The sequence below is a fragment of the Coenobita brevimanus genome, chromosome 93 (genome assembly GCF_032717465.1).
Source record: "Coenobita brevimanus isolate Jiangsu-jjx chromosome 93, ASM3271746v2, whole genome shotgun sequence".
Lineage (NCBI taxonomy): Eukaryota > Metazoa > Arthropoda > Malacostraca > Decapoda > Coenobitidae > Coenobita > Coenobita brevimanus.
Window position 1 is genome coordinate 55,767,973 of NC_137046.1, and position 23,602 is coordinate 55,791,574.

At 41.2% G+C, this 23,602-nt stretch overlaps 1 protein-coding gene across 1 annotated transcript; it reads left to right on the forward strand.

The window, feature by feature from the left end:
* Positions 1-949: 949 nt before the first annotated feature.
* LOC145412541 (uncharacterized) lies at positions 950-11,514 on the forward strand. Its single transcript, XM_080282442.1, has 4 exons — positions 950-1,132; positions 7,082-7,270; positions 7,735-7,867; positions 11,375-11,514. The coding sequence occupies exons 1-4, from the start codon at positions 950-952 to the stop codon at positions 11,512-11,514; spliced, it is 645 nt and encodes a 214-aa protein (XP_080138568.1).
* The last annotated feature ends 12,088 nt before the right edge of the window (positions 11,515-23,602 follow it).

Consider the following 23,602-nt stretch of genomic DNA (forward strand, 5'->3'; position numbering starts at 1 on the left):
ATAACTTTTTGACCACATTACAAACATGATGGTCACAAATGTTTTGTCTCCAGCATTATTATTAAGCTTGCTACCACTACCATAATATCAATAAGAGTTCTGTCTACTTTCCCATACACTGTCAATGTGAGTGCCTTGTTCCTAGGGTTCTCAACAAGCACCCCAAGTTTGTAAATTTAATGCTTTCCTTATATAATGCCATTCATATTTCCAGTGGTTAACACAGCTGCTTTATGTGGTACCTAGTGCCTGTTGCCATTAAAGACGACAACGCAGTGACCTGGCTCATGTATTCCTCTACAAGAGTGGACACAACAGTCGCAGATTCTTGTGTCTCTGCAAACAACGGGAAAGCTCCCATCTGGAGGGAAGAACTAATGCTTACGGTAGATCGAAAATATCTTTTTCTCCAACATCTGCCATGCTGCTTTGCGTCGTCAGCTGACCGGGGTGTTTGTTTACATTCGTCAGTACGGCTCGAGGACTGTTTTTGCGGGACCACTTTGGCTTAAGCCAAAGAGCGAAGCCAGGCTTGAGCCTCAGGCCTCACAAAAACGCGCCTTAGGTCTCCACCTTGACTCGTGTGCTTACTTGTTATGTGGTGGTAGGTGGCGGCGACCATCATCCACTCGATGTAGTGCTGCATACTTCTTCCTCCACTATTATCATTCTTTGTCTTTATGTGCCCTTCTTGTCACTTTTAATTGCTCTTCTTTCCGTTGCAGGTGAATCATCACTAAATGCTGACTACCTTCCTCCCACAAGAAAGTAACAGGAGACGATTTTGTAAAAGACATTTGTCGGATGCTTGTGCTGAACCAGCATGGCGGTTATCATTGTAACATGACGTCACATTTCGGCTCGGTTCAAAACATTTTGCAGACCGTGCCGGTCCAGGCCCGGGTGGTGTCTAGTATTACACATTCGCTGACAGAACGGTCGTCTTCATATGGCTTGTTTGAAACAGTGGGAACCGGTGGAACAAGCCAAATGGGATCCCTTACCGAGCCTAGGCATCGAGTGGATGGCGAAATGGTGGGCAGATGACCGAGGCTACCAGGTGATGATGACAGACGGGTGTGGTCTATGGGGAGAGTGCAGAGGAGCCAAATATATAGTACACAAAGCTGAGGTAAGCTGATAATAATGGATGGTATTCCTTAAGCAGACATAGGACCACCTCTTTAAATTTCTTCAGTGACATTGTAAAGGTGTATAGAAATGCATTTTTGAGTATGAATTGGACCCATCAATAAACTAGGAAAATATAATTACAAAAGTCCTACGTTAGGTTAAAGGTAATTTTTTACTAAGTTGGCGTGGTGATTCCACCTATATTATTACAAATTCATAATCTTAAGGTACGTACTTTTGGTTCATATGCAAGATTGTTCACCGTTGTTCCAAGAAGTGATTGGAAAAAACAAAATATACCTATTTTGGGGTGTTTAAGGAAACGGACAGATCGCCCATGGCAATGTTTACTTATGATATCTCCGACTGGCTGTACTGTTTACCAACCATCACTGTGACTGCACACTTCAATGTATCCCATGTTGAAGCTACCGGTATGGGAAACTTAATGATTTCACTAAACCTAACTTAACTAGCAACTGACGGCCAGCTTTTGGTCAATTTGCAGTTTCGTACAACCATGGAATCTCGAAGTTTCCTTTTGATGGTACGGTACCATACTGTATAGTATACACATCTCACCATCTACTGTCAGTTTTACTAAATACTTAATCATCACATATTACGTATGAATCTGGGGGAAATAGCAGTCAGATAGATTATTTTCTGGTTAGGAGGGCCGATAGGAGGTTAGTGAGGGATGTTAAAGTTATAGGAAGTGAGGAGTGTGTGCAGCAGCACAAACTGTTGATTTGTGATATGGTGCTTAAAGAACAAGTGATGAAAAAGAGGACTTATGTACCTAGGAAGAAAATATGGAAGCTGAAAAACCAAGTAGTAAGGGATGCCTTCTATAGCGAGTTGAGGAGAGTGGTGGCTGAACAGGGAGCTGTAGATAGAGGCGTTAATGACAGTACAGAGCCCTCAAGAACAATTTCTTGAGAGTTACTGATGTAACATGCGGTTGGACAAGAGGACCACCAAGACATAAAGTAACTTGGTGGTGGGATGAGGCTGTAGAAGCTGCCGTTAAGGAGAAAAGAAGGCTTTTCCGGGAATGGGAGAAGGGTGGTAGCAAAGAGGAATATTTGGCTGCCAAGCGTAAGGCTAGAAGAGAGGTATACAGGGCAAAGTCTGAGTCACAGAGACAATTATTTGATAACCTAAATCATGGGGAAAGGAAAAATATATTTAGGGTGGCAGGTCAGGTGAAGAGGGATAATCGGGATATTATAGATGAGCAGTGTTTGAAGAATGATGAAGGAAGGGTAGTGGTGAACAGTGAGGATATTTAAAGATGCATGGTGAGAGCATTAAAACCAGTTGTTGAATGAGGAGTTTGACTGGGACAGGGAAGGTTTGGAGCCAGCAGATCCAGTGTCTGGCCCTTGGCCTTTGATTGATACTGCTACTGTGAGTGAGGCAATAGGCAGGATGAGGGTGGGGAAGGCAGCAGGTGTGTCTGGGTTGACTGCCGAAATGTTGAAGGCCTCAGGCGATATAGGGGTGAGTTTAGCCACTGACCTGATAAATAGGATTATTTATGAGTGTGTTGTCAACGTTGGGTGTGGTTAGTACTTGGATGGGTGACCGCCTGGGAACACCAGATGCTGTTGGCATAACGTTCTCCCTACATGTCGAGTGGGGTTGGTGGAGGATTAGTGCCCCTCCCTGTAAAACAATTAACTCTGAGCCCTTGGCCACCCCGTTTGGGATACATGGCGTCTGGCAGTGAATGAATGAAAATTGATGTGTTGTCCCAGATGATTGGCTGAAGAGTGTAATTGTAAATGTGTATAAAGGGAAGGGTGATGCCCTGGAAAGAGAAAATTATAGAGGTATAAAGCTTTTAGATCAGATAATGAAGGTAATGGAGAGAGTTTTAGAAGGTATGATTAGAGAAGGAGTGAATATTGATGAGATGCAATTTGGGCTTATGCCAGTTAGGGGGACCACTGATGCCATATTCATTGTTTGACAGCTTAAGAAAAAATATATTGGTAGGAGAAGGGATCTTTATTTTGTTTTTGTTGATTTGGAAAAGGCCTTTGACAGAGTCCCTACAGAGGTGGTGAAGTGGGCAATGAGAAAGCTTGGCTTGGAGGAGTGGCTGGTTAGGATGGTTATGGCCATGTATGTGGGTGCTCACACCCAGGTGAGAGTGAATGGAGATTTGAGTGATGAGTTTTCCGTGAATGTTGGTGTGCATCAGGGGTCAGTCTTGAGTCCCATGTTGTTTATCATGGTACTTGAAGCCCTTTCACGTGACTTTAGAAACGAACTCCCGTGGGAGTTGTTGTATGCTGATGATTTGGTGTTGATTGCAGAGAACGAAAGGGAGGCGGAGGAAAGGTTTAGGAAGTGGAGAGATGGTATGGGGCAAAAGGGTTTAAGGGTAAATGCAGATAAAACAAACGTGAGGGTTGGTGGCGGTACTGTCAAAGACGAGGGAGAGTGGCCATGTGCAGTTTGCCACGAGGGCGTGGGAAGTAATTCCATCTTGTGCGGTGTTTGTGATAAATGGGTGCATAAGAGATGTAGTGGTATCAGAGGTAGACTGCGAGATAATGCTGATTTTATGTGTACGGCGTGCCGGGGTGAGCAGGTGGAGATTGTCAGACGTGAAAGGATTGAACTTGCTGGTGAATCTCTTGAGTGTGGAAGAGTTTTGTTATTTGGGAGACATGTTGTGTGCTGGAGGTGGGGCTGGAGCTAGCTCTGTGGCTAGGGTGAGAAGTGGTTGGAAAAAGTTCAGGGAGCTCTTGCCTCTCCTGACATTGAGAGGGCTCTCCCTACGTGCTAACGGGTCTTTGTATGCAGCATGTGTTAGGAGTGTAATGCTGTATGGTAGTGAGACCTGGGCAGTGAAGGAGGAAGATATTCGTCGGCTCAGACGAACAGAAATGACAATGATTAGGTGGATGTGCAGTGCATCCCTGTGTCCAAGGCCTGGAGGGGCTGGGTTTACGATGAAAGAGTTGAGAGGTAGGATGGGACTGGAGTGTATTGGTGTTGTGATGAGGAGAGGTAGATTGAGGTGGTTTGGTCATGTGGAGAGGATGGAGGATGATAATCGGGTGAGGAAGGTGAGAAGTGTTAATATTGGGGGTGGAGTTATGAGGGGTAGACAGAAAAAGACATGGGACGAGGTCATTAAGTGTGACCTCAGGGATAAGGGACTGAACAGGGAGGCTGCAATGGATCGTGCAGCATTGAGAGCCGCCATTAGGTGACCAAGGCCGACACATGCAAGTATGTTGGAGCCTTTAAAAACGAAACGATATGCACATTTTAGTACCAGGTAGATAAGGAGTGGAGGTTGGGTGGGGGGAACATAGCAGAAACATTTTTATTCCAGCTCCTATCTGCATCCTTCATTGCATCTAATTTACCCTAATTTAAACTAGTGTGGACATACTGTAGATTCAGTAACAGACAGAGCTACAAGCTGAACAACCTCCACTCCCACTCCTTTATCTACGTAGTACTAAAAGTGCATTTGCAGTGATTAAGTATTTAGTAAGAACGACAGTAGAAGGTGGGATGTTTATGCTGTCAAAAGGAAATTTCAAGATTTCATGGTTGTACAAAACTACAAATTGTCCCAGCTTTCAAATACTGTATAAAAATGTGCGGTAGGATCGTAAAATATGGCCAGCTGTTGGTAGACATTAGCTGAATATTTACACATTTTAAATCCTCATTTATAGTTTTCAGAGGTAAGTTTACAAAAATCCCCTGTAGCTGTGGTAATCCATGAAAAATAACAAGTAACTTGTGAAAGACTCATTTCAGTAGAAAATATGGAAAGGCTGCACCCATTTGGTAAAGAATTGATAAGTTTGGTTTGGATAACCAATAATAGGGGGAAACTGGAGGAGAGCTCCCATGCATAATACTGTATTTACAATTGTATAGGAGGAAGTGAAGGAGCATTGTGGTGTGGATGTGGATGTGATAGAAAACATTAGGAGAAATACATTGAGGTGGTTTGGCCATGTGGAGGATGAAGAGCAAGAGACTAACAAGGAGAGTGTATGTGATTGAGGTGGAGGGGGAGAAGAGGGAGGGGAAGGCCAAGGATGAGATGGAGAGATGGAGTGGAGAGGTATATGAGAAAGGGAGTGTGAGGTGAAGGGAGGACAGAGAAATGGCAGGGGACAGGGCAACATGGAAATGATTTGTTTGTGGCCACCTCTTACAGGATTAAGGTGTCTGGCAGTAGATGGATAGATATTTTTCTCAACCTGTAATGTAATTTTCATTGTTACAGCTTTAAAAAGTTATGGAAATGCATAATTTTGAAGATGTCAGCTGTAAAACCACCAGTTTTATATGCAAACCACCCAGCATGTCCATTTTGGTTGATTCAGCTCCAGCCAATCCATCACTAATTGTTCGTCCCTGCTAATCTGACCTAATATGATGAAACCTAACCTGACCTAATTCAGCCAAACCTAAATTAACCTAACCCAGTTAACCTGAACAATTTGGGGATGGATGAGTTTCTGGTCTGAAGTGATCCATTATCATCTGTTGGGATGTCACCTTCAGTTTCATCAAACCTAACTTCATGCTCTTGAGTAACATGTTATGTTCGCAGGTTTTAGGTGTTGTGAATGCATTGCCGTATACAGTTATTAGGAACATAAATAATATTTCCACAGAATCCGGGTGTCATAAATGAATTTACAATTACAAACGATAATCCCTGACTTAAAATTTTTTTTTATTAATGGGAGCTCTCCTACAGTTTGTCCTCAAATAGGTTAGGATAGAGTAGGATAGCTAAATAACATTGGATTAAGTTACAAAAGTTTAGGTTAGGTTTTGATTAATAGGCACTGATAAGGGTAATTTTGTTCAAATGTGGTGTTTTAAGATGGCGTCTGTCTGTCTTCGCACATGACGAGGTGGCATCCATCTGTCTATGGTGGTGTTGGGGATTGTAAACCGACATGAATATTTAAATGGATTTCACTATCTTTTAATTAAATAAAAGCCATCAAAACTTGAAAACATGGTCAGAAAATACTCAAAGAATCCCACAGAGGTAAGGTTTAAAAAAAAGAAAAGAAAACTGCAAGTAAAGTGTTCTTATGTCTCTTTAAGGATAACCCAATGAATAAGTTATCATTCCATGAAGCAGATGACTTTCACTAATTTCTGAGAACTATGAGAGATTTTAAAACATGGCCTCCTAGTCAGGTGATAATGGTGCCTCCCATTCAGGTGACTAAGTGAAGATGGCTGGCCAGTGTTTATGTTGGCTGTGATCATCTGCCTTTTGTTTCATATTGTACGGTACATGAAAGCCATGGCTGACCCAAAGAAAGGTGCAAGTGCATAACATATAGTGCAGTGTGAAGTGAAGCGATAAACTTTGTGTGTGACATACCGAATCCTGTGGCTTGGAAATCACATACGGCAAGGATGCCACTCCTTCCGTAAAACAAGGTGTTACTGAAGGATACCAAGGGCAGGCTTAAAATGTTTTTTTTTTTTTTTTTTTTTTTTTTTTTTTTTTAATGTGCTCATAGGACCCATCCCTATCCCTACTGAACCCATGTTATGTCATCTTCAGTATATACTGTATGCGATAATCATTGTGTGATGGGTTTTCACCTGAAGTAACCCCATCATATAGCGAGTCTTGACTGTAGTGATATGTGAAGGTGTTTGTTGCCATCTGTTGTGGATGGAAACACTGTTGGGTGTCAGAGGATAGATTGTTGATTCTTTACTGGATTATACTGATCTTCCTTGATTTACCAGAACAAATGTACTGTATTGCACACTACAGTGGTTTGTTAACCTAATCCTTTAAAGTACAATATAGTACTGTACTGTACTGAGAAAAATAAATTGCAATGTGTTATTTATGCATGCTGTATTTATACTGCACTTTATTTTAAAAGAAATGTAGTATAATTTTCATTACTTGCAGGAATGGGCCCCATGCATAGAAGCAGGTATACGAGAAATATCAAGCTTGGTGCTGTCAGAGGTGACAAAGATGAATATGAAGGTTGCATGGAGTGGAGAGAAGCAGAGTGTTAATCTTCAAGTGGCCTCTAAGCTAAACAGTTTATCATACAGATGGGAATTTGAGCTTAATCGTTTATCAAATGATCTGGTAAGTAGTACCAGTAGTTCATTCATACCAGTAGGCTTACAGTACCAGTATTATGTAATATTTTCTGCAGTTTGTAAGAAGGAACTTGGAAATTATGCAGTAAAGATGAACATCAGTGCATATGAAAAGTATAATTGATGCAGTTGAGTTGCCATCTGTTAAAGAGGCACTTAAGAATCAGATGCTGCGTATGGAGGCACTTTTTAGTTAGTGGGGGGAATTAATTGCCATTTGGAATCTCAGTTTCTTGTAAATTGTTTACTGCAGCCGTTTACTTTTTATTACGATACATGTTGCTTTGTCATGCAGATGAACTTAGTGTCATCCAAGTCTGCTTCATCTGTCAAACCTAGTTCTTAATAATTTTATTATTTCATTTACTGAAGTTAATATCTTTGGTTGGACCATCCTGGAACTTGATGTGATATTGCAGAAACTTTTAAGTTTTCTTGTAATGTTTTCAGTTCAGGCATCACTGGGTGACACCACTGTTTATCCAGCTGCATCACTTGGGATTAAAAGTAAAGCAACTGACTTCAGAAGTTGAACAGAAGCAACGACAGCTTGAGGAGCTGCTCCCCGACAACAAACCAATAAGTAAGTTTTCACAGTCGGTAATTCTTGAGTTTACTTGTGCAACGGCGGGGGCGCTCACCATCCACTCACTCAATGTAGTGCTGCTGTTGGGTGTCTGCCCTCTCCTCTCCTCCATCCTTCTTTCCTTTCATTATCTTCTGTCTTTCTTTCCTTCATTCTTTCCTCCTCCTTCTGCCTATGGATGACTTGACACTCCCTCTTCTGTCATTCTTTCCTTCATTCTTTCCTCTTCCTGCTGCCTGTGGATGACTCTACAGTGAGTGAAAAATCCAAATGGTTACCTGTACACCAGGAAACCATTTACTATGCTGGGTGGTAACTGTATCACCAGATTTTGGTGCCTGATGGTTTAGTGGGTAATTATGGCGCTCCAGTCGGATTGAGCTGGTGAAGGTTTACCTCCAAGGGGTGGTTGGGGTTTATTGCTCACGTAATGCCACACAGGAATGAGAGGCTGGCTACCCTCATCTTAAATGTCAGCACTAACTTGCCTAACCCTGCGCTGCTACACTCCTCATGGGGCAACTTAGGATTGGATGATGGATGGATGGACTTGTGCAGCCAGCTGTATTTATAGATATTACTCAGACCAAACCCAGCAACACTTAACCAAACTGTGAAAGCTTTATGCTGTTATTATTCCACTCTTTTTCATGGCTGTGGCTGAAGTATGCCAAGGTTAGGGCTGATGTAGCAATGGTACTGTATTTTGCCCAGATCGTTAGGTTATCTTGTTAGGTTTGGCTTGCTTAATACAGTATCCAGAAAGAAGACTGTTCATCTATCATCTAAACCTGTGTTGCCCCATGAGGAGCGGAGGAGTCCGGGGCTAGGCAAGTTGGTCCTAACATTTGATATGACAGTGACCATCCTCACTCATCCATGAGTGGCATTACGTGAGCAATAAACCCTAGCCACCTCTTGGATATGAACCAACACAGGATCAATCTGGTTGGAGCACCTTAATTACTCACCAGACCACCAGGTGCCATAACTTGGTTATATGGATACCACACAGCACTGTAAATGGTTTCCAGATGTACAGGATACCATTTGACCTGTCACTCAGTGTAGAGTCACCCTTAGACTGATGAGGAAAGAATGAAGAAAAGAACGACATAAGAGGAAAAAAGGAAGAGAGGAAAGAGCAGCCACCTGAGAGCAGCTCTACATGGAGTGAGTGGATGGTGAGTTCCCCCACCTACCACCAAAATAAGACTGTTAACTTAATAATTAACCAAGAGTTTTCTGTAGCAGCCAGGAAAAGTTTGAAGCAGTTTACTTTAGTTTTATTTAGAGAACCTAACTCCTGGTTCCTCTGCTTTGAAACTGCAGCTCTTGAGTGGAGGTGCAGCTGTCAGTGAATTGTTGTTTGTATATCCTGTCAGCTATATTGGAATAGGCTAATCATTTTCAAGTACAGTAGGTATCAAGGTCCTCCTAGGCTTGAAGGATAAGTGAATGGGTTGAAGACCCACTTAACTGGGTACTGTGCTTAGAGTTCTAATTTGAGCCATCCTTTCCTATTTCTGATGCACCCCACCCCTTTTACTTATCATTGACATCATCATCATCATCATCATCATCATCAAGACCTCCTTTCCCATCCCAGGGTGGGGCAAGGTAGGGTTCAGAGTACCAGAAAAATACTTAGAATTAGATTCTAACCAAAGTTTGCCCAATGAGCCACTTTTCCATTCACTCATCATTCAGGCCCCCGGAATCCTGGTTCTACCTGATAAGTCAAAAGCATTCCGCGTCTGGCTTCACATTAACCTGTCTGACCTAGTCAGTACTGTATGATGACTGAGGGTGCCAAACTCTGGTCTTACACACCTCTGTTTAAACTTCATTCAGCAAGTTTGATTGCTTGTCAGTTCCCTGACCTCATTAGCTCCTGTACCTTACTTACCCATTTGCCAAATCTGTCTACCTTCTAAGCCTACCACACCTCCTTCCAAGTGCAAATTTCCTCAGGTATACCCTCTTCACCACTCTTTCACTCCCATTCTCTCCACATGCCCATACCATCTAGGCACAAACTCTTCAGCTCTTGTGTTCACACACTTACTTACTCCACATCGTTTATTAATCACATTATTCCTTATCTTATCCAGTCTCTGCACTCTACACACATTCTTTAACAGTCTCAATTCCACTGCTCATACTCTTGACTTCATTTTCATGCCACACCATAGTCTTACACCCATATGTTAAAGGAGACACTAAAACTCATTCATGCAAGCCTTTTGCAGCTACCACATTCGCACATCTGCTTCTTATCAAGGCCTTCATAGCACCAGCCACTTTCCATCTCTGTACCACTCAAATTTCCACTTCATATACACATTTACCTCTCTTTTGTCACTGCACCCATGTACTTAAACTCTCTCATCAGTTCATGATGTTCCATTCACCATAACATCACACTGGGAATCAACTCTCACCAACTCTTATCATTTGCCTTTAAGGCATGGTACTCACAGACATCTACAAAACTCTTCACCAGTTTGCCAAGCTCTTGTCTGCTATTTGCAAGCAGCTCTGTATCATCTGCAAACATTAGAGTTGAGATACTCAATCCTTCACTATTCATGACCAGCACCATCTCTCTCTCCAATGCTTGTGTTTTTACCTTTCTTATATCACTATATATATATATATATATATATATATATATATATATATATATATATATATATATATATATATATATATGTATATATATATATATATATATATATATATATATATATATATATATATATATATATATATACACACATGTATATATACACACACACATACCTATACATACACCTTGGTCGCAATTAATTTGGGTGTACATTACTTTGTATTATTTATGAGAGAGAGAGAGAGAGAGAGAGAGAGAGAGGCAGCAAACTGGATGAGACCAGCTCGTCGAGGGTATGTGTACACATGTGTGTATGTATGTACCATATGTATACTGTTATTCAGTACCAGTGTGATTAGGCTATCAGTATTTAAATGTTTAACCCCTAACGTTGGAGTCACTCATCCACCAAATGAATTTTCCCCAATAAGTTATGTGTATCAGTTAGTGTGACATCAAATAGTGCGTGCTTGCACATCCTCCATAAAGGCGCATTAATTGGGACCAAGGTGTATGTATTTGCTAACATTGTGTTACCTCACACAGCTTTTGCATTCCTGACTAAACCTTCCCTTTGTGCATTCTGCAAGTTGTCCAGGTCCATATTTGCTCCCACTTCATTGTTTTCAGCTCCCCCACCACTTTACCCTGGTAGTATTTGCCACTTCGTTATTCTTTCAGCTTCTCCATTTGGCTTTTGACCTGACTGCTGCTCTCTCTGTTTATCCATCTCACAGCTTTACCTTGCATACCAAAATAATGTGATCATATTAGTGGAAAATAGTATGAGGATATTGGTGGTACAATAATATTTCTGACATCGTGTATAAATACCGTACTAGGAAAAAGATAACAATTTGTGGCTTCTTCAGAAAACAGCAAGACTACCAAAACCAAACACAGCTTGGTAGAGTGTGTTGAGGCAGTGTGTGTGCAAGGGCCATGGGCAGCATTGCAGGACCACCTCACTTTGTACCCAGATGTGATGCAGCAACTCTCAGCCTATCAGTAAGTAATTTCAGTTGTTATTAACTCTTAGTACAGTTGTGATCAGTAATAAAACTCCACTGTGTAGTTGGACAATTATGATACTCCCTGAAAAGCATGTTTGGCTCTGAAAATCACATATCATTGGATTTCAAGATTCCTTGCTCACAGTCTTTTTTTTTTTTTTTTTTTTTTTGTCTGAAGTGGGGGCATCCACCGTCCACTCACTCAGTGTAGTGCTGTTTTCGGGTGTCTGCCCTTTCCTTCCCTCCATCCTTCTTTCCTTCCATCCTCTTCTGTCTTCCTTTCCTTCATTCCTTATCTTTGTGCCTATGGGTAACCTTACACTCCCTCTTCTGTCTTTCTTTCCTTCATTCTTTCCTCTTCCTTCAGCCTGTGGGTGACTCTACACTGAATGACAAGCCAAATGGTTTCCTGTACACCAGGAAACCATTTACTACACTGGATGGTAACCATATAACCAAATTTTGGCGCCTGGTAGTTTAGTGGGTAATTATTGTGCTCCAGTCAGATTGAGCCAGTGAAGGTATATATCCAAGGTGTGTTTGGGGTTGATTGCTCATGTAATGCCACTCAGGGATGAGTGAGGTTCCTACGCTCCTCATGGGGCAATGTAGGATTGGATGATGAATGGATGGATGGATATACTGTATATAAATATAAATAAATATGTATATATATATATGCAGTATATATACTATATCCATCCATCCATCATCCAATCCTACACTGTCCCATGAGGAGCGTAGGAGCCCAGGGCTAGGCAGTTGGTCCCGGCATTTAAAATGAGAGTGACCAGCCTCACTCATCCCTGAGTGGCATTACATTTGCTATCAACCCCAATCACCCCTTGGATATAAACCTTCACCTGCTCAGTCCAACTGGAGCGCAATAATAACCACCAGGCACCAAATTTGGTTATATGGTTACTACCCATCCTTCTTTCCTTCCATCCTCTTCTGTCTTTCTTTCCTTCATTCTTTATTTGTCCTTCTGCCTATGGGTGACTTTACATTCCCTCTTCTGTCTTTCTTTCCTTCATTCTTTCCTTTTCCTTCTGCCTGTGGGTGACTCTGAGTGACAAGCCAAATGGTTTCCTGTACACCAGGAAACCATTTACTACGCTGGGTGGTAACCATATAACCAAATTTTGGCACCTGGTGGTTTAGTGGGTAATTATTGCGCTCCAGTCGGATTGAGCCGGTGAAGGTTTATATCCAAGGGGTGGTTGGGGTTGATTGCTCATGTAATGCCACTCAGGGATGAGTGAGACTGGTCACTCTCATCTTAATTGTCGAGACCAACTGCCTAGCCTCAGGCTCCTACGCTCCTCGTGGGGCAGTGTAGGATTGGATGATGGATGGATGGTTACTACCCAGCGTAGTAAATGGTTTCCTGGTGTACAGGGAACCATTTGGCTTGTCACTCAATGTAGAGTCACCTACAGGCAAAAAGAAGAGTATATATATATATATATATATATATATATATATCTCTATTGCCAGATGCCACAATCCCGTTTGGGGTGGCCACAAACAAATCGCCTCCAAGTCACCCTGTCCCCCACCATTTCACTGCCCTGCTCCCAACTCACACCCCCTTCTCTCATATACCTCTCCACCCCATCCCTCCATCTCATCCTCGGCCTCCCCCTCCCTCTTCCCCCTTCCACCTCACTCACATACACTCTCTTCATCAGTCGTTCACCCTCCATCCTCTCCACATGGCCAAACCACCTCAGTGTGTTCCTCATAACGCTTCCCGTCACATCCACATCCACACCACAACGCTCCTTTATATCCTCATTCGTCAGCCTGTCTCTCCATGTGACTCCACAGGCTCCTCTTAGATAATTCATATATTTATATACAGTATATACTGTATATATATATATATATATATTATATATATATATATATATATATATATTATATATATACACACACACACACACACACACACACTCTCTCTCTCTCTCTCTCTCCTTTCTCAAAAATTAGGGACCATTCATTTGTTTTGGGTTATAGTTTTGATCTGAAAGGTTTTGAGATTTTAATGACAAATATATATATACAGTATGTATATATCTATCCATCTATCTATCTATCTATCTATTTATCATTATATATATTCAGTGTATACCATACAGTATGAGTATATATATATATATATATATATATATATATATATATATATATATATATATATATATACACACACACACACACATTCCTTTCTCAAAAATTAGGGACCATTCATTTGTTTTGGGTCATAGTTTTAATCTGGATGGTTTTGAGATTTTAATGACGAATATGTTTATACAGCATATATATATATATATATATATATATATATATATATATATATATATATATATATATATATATATATATATATATATATATATATATATATATATATATATATATATATATATATATATATATATATATATACATATATATATATATATATATATATATATATATATATATATATATATATACATATATATATATATATATATATATATATATATATATATATATATATATTTATATATATGTATATATACACACACACATTCCTTTCTCAAAAATTAGGGAACATTCATTAGTTTCGGGTCATAGTTTTGATCTGGATGGTTTTGAGATTTTAATGACAAATATATTTATACAGCATGTACATATATATATATATATATATATATATATATATATATATATCAATCAATCAATCAATCAATCAATCATTTCCTGTGGCACCCTCGGGGATGCATAGGGCCTCGATGAACTCACACCACCACATCCTATCTTGTGCTAACTCCTCAAGATCTCCCCAACACTCATCTCCAGCTTCCCGTCTCATTGTCCTCACCCACGTCTCTTTTGGCCTTCCTCTACCTCTCCTACCAAGTGCCACCCACCCTGGTGTACCTCGTACTATTCCCTGTCTCCTATACACATGTCCTAGCCACTTCCATCGTGAGAATCTAACATATTCATCGATCGGCTGCACTCCCGTTATTTCTCTAATTCTACTACTGTATTTGGTATCTTTTCCCACCACTTAACTCCTAATATTCTTCTAAGTGCTTTATTTTCAAACACCAAGAATTTATTTTCCATAGTCACTGTGCTGTACCAAGACTCGTGTCCATAAATTAAGATACTCCTAACCATTACCTTATAAAGTTTGATTTTTGTATGCACAGAAAAATTGTTATTATTCCAAATATTTTTAAGCATTCCCATTGCCTGATTAGCCTTCTTTAACCTTTCCTCGAATTCAAAGTTCAAAGAACCATCCTTGGCTAAATAAGTACCTAAATATTTAAACCTATCAACTTGCTTTACAACCATACCTCCAATTACACATTCCTCCGCATTTTCCATATTCATATTGATTATTTCAGTTTTTCCACAATTAATAACCAAACCCACCTTGCGACCTTCACTCACCAAACAGTCCAACACTCTCTGCATCTCTTCTGGCCCATCACAAATCAAAACTATATCATCTGCATAATCTAAATCCAAAAGTTTCCTGTTCTCTCCCCAAAGTATACCTGCACCGGTTTCTGTTCCAACGCGTTTCATAATGTAATCAATGACCAATATAAATAGTAAAGGCGATAGAACACCACTTTGAATTACTCCGGACTTGACTTCAAACGAATCACTCAGACAACCATCAACCATCACTTTACAAAATGTGTCCTCATGCATGTTCATAATGACCCTCACAAACTCCTCTGGTATTCCATAATGTCTCATGATCTTCCCCATAGTCTCTCTCGAAACACTATCAAAAGCCTTTTCAAAATCAACAAAACAAAGACTTAACGGTACTCTCATTTCATTAACTTGCTGTATCAAATGCCTGACTATAAAGATATGATCATTGCAACCACGTCCCTTTCTAAAACCAGCCTGTTCATCCCTCAGAATACCCTCTACCACCGGCTCCAACCTATTTAACAACACTCTACTGAAAACTTTCAAAGCTATCGGTGACAAAGAGATTCCCCTCCAATTACCACATTCACTCAGGTCTCCCTTCTTCGGAACTTTAACAATTACACCATTCTTCCAAACTGATGGTAGTAACCCCGTCACCCATATCTTATTGAATAGCTTGGTCAAGATCATTATTAATCTATCCCCCTCCACTTTAAACATTTCCGGAAATAAACCATCCTCCCCTGGTGCCTTATTATTCTTTAACTGTTTTACTGCTTTCTCCACTTCTGCAAGCCTCAACTCTCCTGTTTCTATATTTAAATCTTCCTGAGCAGATGGTATATCCTCCTCTGGTGGTATTGGTCTATTAAGAACTGTCTCAAAATGCTCTTTCCATCTATTTTTAATATCTCCATCTTTGGTCAATAAATTTCCTTCCCTGTCTCTAACTGGTATTTCCTTGCGTTTACCTGCATTACCACTCAGTTCTCTAATCGATTCATATGCTATTCTTTGACTCTGTCCATCATTTTTGTTTATTAAGATTTCAGTCTCTGCAACCTTTTCATCCACACATCTTCTTTTATCTCTCCTAGCTAACCTTCTTACTTCTGAATTCAAACTCCAGTACGCAGCTCTTGCTAATTCAATCTCTCGTTCATCAACGCATTGCATCTCACTCCTCAATTTAGCCTCACCTCTCTTTTTTATCATATCCCACGTTTCCTCTGACATCCATTTCTTTCTCCTGAATCTATGTCTCCTTCCAATCGTACATTCAGCAGTCTCATGCAAAACTTTGTTCACATCCTCCCACATCTCATCTACACTTCTCTCCCCCTCTTCCAACGTTTCCAACACCAAAAACCTATTTCTGCATTCTAATCTGAATTCCTCCTTTTCTTCTCCTTCCCTTCTAAGCTTAACAATATCGTATCTACCAACACCAGATTTTTCCTTCTTCTGATTTTTAAGTTTAAACCTTATTTTTGCAATGCTGAGTTGATGGTCACTACCAATATCCGCTCCCCGTTTAACATGAACATCTAGCAGAGAACTTCTATGCCTCCTACTGATAGCGATGTGATCAATCTGATTTTTATATTTTCCACACGGCGACACCCAAATTGTCTTGTGTATACTGCAATGCTGAAAGAGTGTGCCCCCGATGACTAAGTCATTTGCTAGACAGAAGCTTCCAAACCTCACTCCGTTTTCACTCATCCTACTACCAACTCCCATCTTACCCATACATGCCTCAAATCCCTCATTTGAACAGCCCATTACTGCATTAAAGTCTCCAACGCAGATCAAAACATCATGTCTAGGTACCCTTCCTACTCCTTCTTGCAACTTTTCATAAAATGTGTCTTTCCTTTCATCGAGTGCATCATTAGTGGGTGCATAACACACAAACAGACTGATGTTGCCATGATTTGATTTAAACCGTGCGTATAACAATCACTCATCTATAGGATCCCACTCACATAAAGCCTTATTTGCCTTACAACCCAGCAACAATCCTACTCCCTGATAATGCATTCCGTCCTGTCGGCCAGATATCAATAAACGTATACCATCCTCCAAATCCAACTTATCGACTCCAGTTAATCTAGTTTCTGTCAGAGCACAAATATCAAGTCCGTAATTTTGAAAAACCTTCACTAACTCATCGATTTTACCGTCATGATTTAGCGTTCTCACATTCCATTTACCAATTTTAATTGTATTTTTTGCATTAACAAATGAATTAGATTGTAATTGAGGCAACCGTGAGATTCTTAGCACCCTCTGCCCATTTAAGGGCTGCACGGGACTGGGGGCCATTATTGTTCTTTCAGAGTCCATCAAGGTTTCTTTGGCTAACTTCCTGAACACCTCGCCAATGTGTTGCAGTCGCAGTAGGCAGCTAACTTGCCTGATTGCCCACACCCGAAAGACCCAGCTTTGCTGTAGCCAGTCACGTGCCGGCATGCTTCCCAGCCATTTCACTCTCAAGGAGTTCCTCTGCCTGAGAAAGCAACCACCCCCCTGCTCCCGAGGGCTTTTGATCTGTGTAGGTAGAGGGCGATCACTCCCTCACTAGCCATATACAGTACAGTGTATATACAGTGTATAGGCTACACTCACCATATATATATATATATATATATATATATATATATATATACACACACACACACACACACACACACACACACACACACACACACACAGTTATACCCCGGTTTAACGATGCAGTTGGTTAGGTAAAAACCCATCGTTAGGCGGGGTATCAATATATTGGAGTAGATTTAACATGTGAAGTAATGAGTTGCATTTTTCAGCCCTGGGTTTCCACCAGTCAAGTCCAAAACTTACCCAAATGAGCCCTAGAACAAGTTTAAAGTCAATCTAAATGGCCTAACAGCTGTAAAAGAAGCTAAGCTAAGCCTAACACCTGTAAATAACTGACAAAAACCAACAAATAAAATCTGAAAATTGTCAAATATAAGTCTGGAAAAAATCAAGGTTAGTAAACTGTACCCCAAACTGACAATGTTCACCCCACCTATGGCTAAAACACAATAATCTAAGTCTAAAAACAGTTTATAAATTAACCTAAACACATAGTTTTAGCCCAAATCATCAAAATCAGTAAAAAAAAATTAAAACCCATCGTTAAACCGCGGTTTGGCCATCGTTAGGTGGGGTATGGTGGTATTTCTGCCCCCATCATTAAGCTGGGGTATTGCATCTAGGGGTGTCATATCGAGGTATACCTGTATATTCTATTTATCTATCTATTGCCAGACGCCATAATCCCGTACGGGGTGGCCATTTGACTCTGAGTTATTAATTTTACAGGGAGGGGCACTAACCCTCCACCAACCCACTTGACACGTAGGGAGCACGTATGGTTTGGTTATATGGTTACCACCCAGCGTTGTAAATGGTTTCTTGGCTTACACTAAACCATTTGGCTTGTCAGTCAATGTAAAGCCACCTGTAACAGAAAAAAAAGCATTAAGTAGTATACTGTGTGTGTATATATATATATAGATATATATATATATATATATATATATATATATATATCATCATATATATATATATATATTATATATATATACAGGTATATATACAGTGCTCGACAAAAGTATTGCACGCCCGGCACCCCCCCAACAAAACAAACCTTTCAGCTATGGAAAGAACATGTAAATTTTGCATTATAATTACCATTAATGCTTGGTAGGGTTTCCTTTGCGCCTCTTCGCGGACCTGAGACGTTGTGGAAGTGAAAGGGCGAGGTTCCTCAGGTGCTGAGGTGATATACTTGCCCAGGACTCACGAATGGATGCTTCTAGCTTAGGCAGAGCTCACGTCCTTCCATTGGAGATTCTTCTTTACGAGGTACCAGAGGTTTTCTATCGGGTTGATGTCTGGGCTATTGCCTGGTCAGTCTTTCATGAAGGAGACCTCGCAGTCACGAAGCCAGTAGGTGACAGATTTGGCTTTATGAGCAGGTGCACCGTCCTGCTGAAACACTCATGCACCTGTGAGCTAAAAGGACTCAGGTAAATGATCACAAAGCATCTCCAGGTAAACGTCCTGATTCATTCTTCAGTTCCTGGGAAGCACAACAAGCTTCCCCAACCCCTTACCAGAGAAACAACCCCATACCATTAGTGAATCAGGGTGTTTAACTGTGCTCTCCATGTAACGGGGGTCAAGTGGATCACTACCTCTGCGCTGGTACATGCACGCTCCTCGATTACAGGTAACGGTAAACGTTGCCTCATCAGACCACAACACTGTCAACCAGTGGTTCTCACCCCAGGTAAGGTACTTGTCAGCAAAGGCAAGCCTACGAAGTTGCTGGTTACGTGTAAGAAGAGGCTTTCTCGCACAGGCCTGTGGCTTGTGTAACCAAGTTCATAGACTCTTCGAGAAGCAGTGCACACTGAAACCTCGCCAGACACTTCCGGGTTGCTCTCCTTAATTCTCCTTGCAGTCACACGAGGATTAGACACCACTGCACGTTTTAGCACATTAACAGACCTCGGGGAAGTTTTCCTGGGCCTACTAGACTGTGGTTTCTTTGTAGGAACGTCACCACTATTTTCCACTTGGTAACGCGCACACCATCTCCGCAATGTCGACCGAGCCACACCAACCAAATCACTAATTTCCTTCGTGGGGTGGCCTGCCTCCTTTAGAGCAATGATCTGTGATATTATTTCACTAGACAATTCACGGGTAGGGGCCATATTAAAGTAGCGAAAGCCAAAACACTGTGGTTCACTAGGTAAAAAATGGCGCAACAAGAGAGGGAGGAGCGGCCGGGTTCCCCTCTCTCACGCAGCCCGCAGGCAACTGAGGCTCCAGCCAACCACCGCACAGTAAGGCCTCAGGCTGCCGTGATGTCATGTTAGCGTCCAAAACTTCTGGCTAATTTTTTTCTCCCAAATGGGCAATTCTTTTTTCGTCAAAAGTATTGCGCGCCTTGACATAGGCGTGCAATTCTTCTGTCAAGCACTGTATATATATATATATATATATATATATATATATATATATATATATATATATATATATATATATATATATATATATATATATATATATATATATATATATATATATATATATATATATATATATATATATATATATATATATATATATATATATATATATATATATATATATATATATATATATACATATGTATATATATATATATATATATACAGTATATATATATATATATATACAGTATATATATATATATATATATATATATATATATATATATATATATATATATATATATATATATATATGCCAAGGATGAGTTGGAGGGATGGAGTGGAGAGATATAGGAGAGCGTGAGGTATAAGCTGGGAGCAGGGCAGTGAAATGGCGGGGGACAGGGTGACATAGAGGTGATTTGTTTGTGGTCACTCCTTACAGGATTATGGCGGCTGGCAATAGATATATATATATATATATACTCACAGTGTTGATGGATAAAGATGAAACCGAGCCAAAAAAAAACAACAACAAATAACTGAAAAAATTTATTTGAAAGTTTAGTGGCTGGTGATGCCTCCTCTGAGTTTGAGTACCTCCCTCAGACATTGAGTCATACGCCTAGCAAGGTTCTCCAGGTAATTGTCCTTTAAATTCTCCAGATCTCTCTTATTGCAGCTTGAAGACTTGGCACAGCATTAGTAGGGACAGCTGCTTACTTCTGCTTGATGCTCTCATCACTAGAACATACTTTCATCCATTGCTCCTCACTCCAGTGGAGATATTTCATTGCAAACATCACCATCTTACTGTTTCATCTGTTGGGTTAGGAATGGTTTCTGGGCAGCACGCCTGCAGGGAAGGTCGAGGTGCTTCCGGAGCCGTTCACGGATGGTACGAAGTGCCACATGTTTTAGCGGTTTGGGGTACATCCTCTTCAGTTCAGTGGAAGAAATGAAAAGGTTCTTGAGTACTGCTCTTTCGAGGAGTGTGTCAGTCTTTAGGGAAGTCACTCTTTGCCGTCCTTTTCGAGGTTTTGGTGGAGGAACAACATTGGGAGGCAAATGGTGACTGGCAGAAAGGATGCGCAACACAGTGGACTTGGAGCGACCAGCGCGCCTACAGATCTCAGTACTGGTGACATTTTCTTCCTTTATAGCCATTGTGTGGGCTCTCTCCTCCTTGGAAGTAGTCTTGCCAACCATGCTGAGGCAAAGGATAGTGTGTGACGGCAAGAAAATGGCAGTCGTCCTTCAGCAGGGTAAGGGCAACTTGGGACACTGGAGGTAGCATGGTGCCACTCTCCAGTTTCATGCTAGAATGAGCTGGGGACAGTTGTAAAGCATGTGACAACACTCAGGAGTTGCCAGATGGTGCGATTTCATGATCCACAATACCCAAGGGTTAGAATGACATGTTGAATTTACTCTCCTTTTCCATTGTAATATATGGTACGGTTCCATCTTTAGCCATCAAGACTGTATATATGTATCATTTACGTACAATAGAGTATGTTTAATTTTTCCAGGAGCCTGGGTTTGGAAGAGGCTGCCACAAAACCCAAGCCTGGGAAGACCACAGCAGCTCCCATTATAGTTGATGTAAGTTATCTCCAATGTTTTTTTTTTTTTTTTTTTTTTTTTTTTTTTTTTTTTAAACATGCTCGCATGCATTGGCCTTGGTCACCTAATGGGATCTCTCCATGCTGCTTGATCTTTGGCAGCTTCCCTCTTTATTCCCTTAACCCTGAGGTCACACTCAGTGACCTCGTCCCAGATCTTTTTCAGTCTACCTCTCACTATCCTATCCCCATCATTAACACTTATCACTTTCTGCATGCAATTATCATCCCCCATCCTCTGCACATGCCCAAACCCTCTCAGTCTACCTCTCCTCATCACAGTACCAATAGACCCCAGTCACATCCTACCTCTCAACTCCTCCACCATAAACCTAGCCCCCCTAGGCTTTGCACTCAAGGATGCCCTGCACATCCACTTAATCTTTGTCATTTCTGAACTTTTGAGCGTGCAAATATTCCCTTCCTTTACTGCCCAGGTCTCACTACCATACATCATTATGCTACGAACACATGCCGCAGAGATCCCATAGCACAAAGGGAGAGCCCTCTCAGTGCCAGGAGAGGCAACAACTCCCCGAGCTTCTTCTAACCGCTCTTCTCTCTAGCCACAGAGCTAGCATCAGCCCCATCTCCAGCACATAACATGTCTCCCAAATAACAAAACTCTAACCTACACTCAAGAGACTCACCAGCTAGATCAATCCTTTCACGCCTAACAATCTCCACGTGCTCTCCCCGACACACCACACATATGAAATCAGCATTATCTCGTGGGCTGCCTCTATTACCACTACATCTCTTATGAGATATGGAAGTGATTTGTGTGGGGCCACCCCTTATGGGATTAAGGCATTAGTTGATAGACAGATAGGTAGATTATTATTATTATTACAGTATTAGGGATTTAATCCCTGAGCTAGGCAACTATGGCCATATAGCCCCGCTAGGTTACAGGAGCACACTACCACTCCCGGCACAGCAGTCCCGGGCGAGGCTCGTACTCGCAATCCCCTGATCACTACTCCGATGCTCTACCACTGAGCCACCATGCTCCAAGAGTATTACAGTATTATTATTGGCCATGTGGAGAGGATGAAGAGTGCGAAACTGGTGAGGAGAGTGTATGTGAGTGAAGTGGAGGGGGGAGAGGGAGGGGGAGGCCAAGGATGAGATGGAGGGATGGAGTGGAGAGGTATATGAGGGAGGGGGGTGTGAGTTGGGAGCAGGGCAGTAAAATGGCGGGGGACAGGGCGACTTGGAGGCGATTTGTTTGTGGCCATCCCCTGCGGGATTGAAGCATCTGGCAATAGATAGATAGACTATTATTATTATTATTATTATAATTATCATCATCATCATCATCATCATTACCCAGACCTCCTTTCCCACCCTAGGGCAGGGTGAGGAGTAGCAATGTCCAGACGTCCCAAATTTGCCTGATCCAATGGGCCACGCTTCCATTCACTCATCATTCGAGCCGCCGGAATCCTGGCTCTATTGGATACTCCAAAAACATTTACCATGTCCTGTAGCTTCACATAAACGTATCCGATAGAGTCAATCCGGATGCTGCCACGCCAAAAAGGGGTGCCAAATCCCTGATCATGCACTTCTCACAACATGCATCCAGCCAGCTCGATCTCATGAAAGTTCCCTAGCTTCACCGACTTCCAAACCTCTCTTTGTCACATACTCATCCATCATATCTCTCCACCTTCTCCGTAGCCTACTTTGCCTCCTTCCTCCTTCAAATTTGCCCAGATATACTTTTTTCACCACTCTGTTGTTATCCATTCTCTCCACATGACCATACCATCTCAGTACACTCTCAACTTCCTTACTCCACATCTTTCACAAATCACATTTTTTCGTATCCTATCCACCCTGTGTACTCCACATACATTCCTCAGCAGTCCCATCACCACTGCTCTTACTCTTGACCTTTCATTTTCATGCCACATCATAATCTCATATCCGTATGTTAAAGTTGCCACTAACACTTTTTCATGTAAGTCTCGTGCAGCTGCAACACT

Excerpts from the sequence above, each read along its gene's own strand:
- LOC145412541 (XM_080282442.1), top strand. The coding sequence starts at position 950 with ATGGCTTGTTTGAAACAGTGGGAACCGGTGGAACAAGCCAAATGGGAT. Across the intron at positions 1,133-7,081 it reads ATATAGTACACAAAGCTGAG|GAATGGGCCCCATGCATAGA; the intron begins GTAAGCTGATAA and ends CATTACTTGCAG. Across the intron at positions 7,271-7,734 it reads ATCGTTTATCAAATGATCTG|TTCAGGCATCACTGGGTGAC; the intron begins GTAAGTAGTACC and ends TAATGTTTTCAG.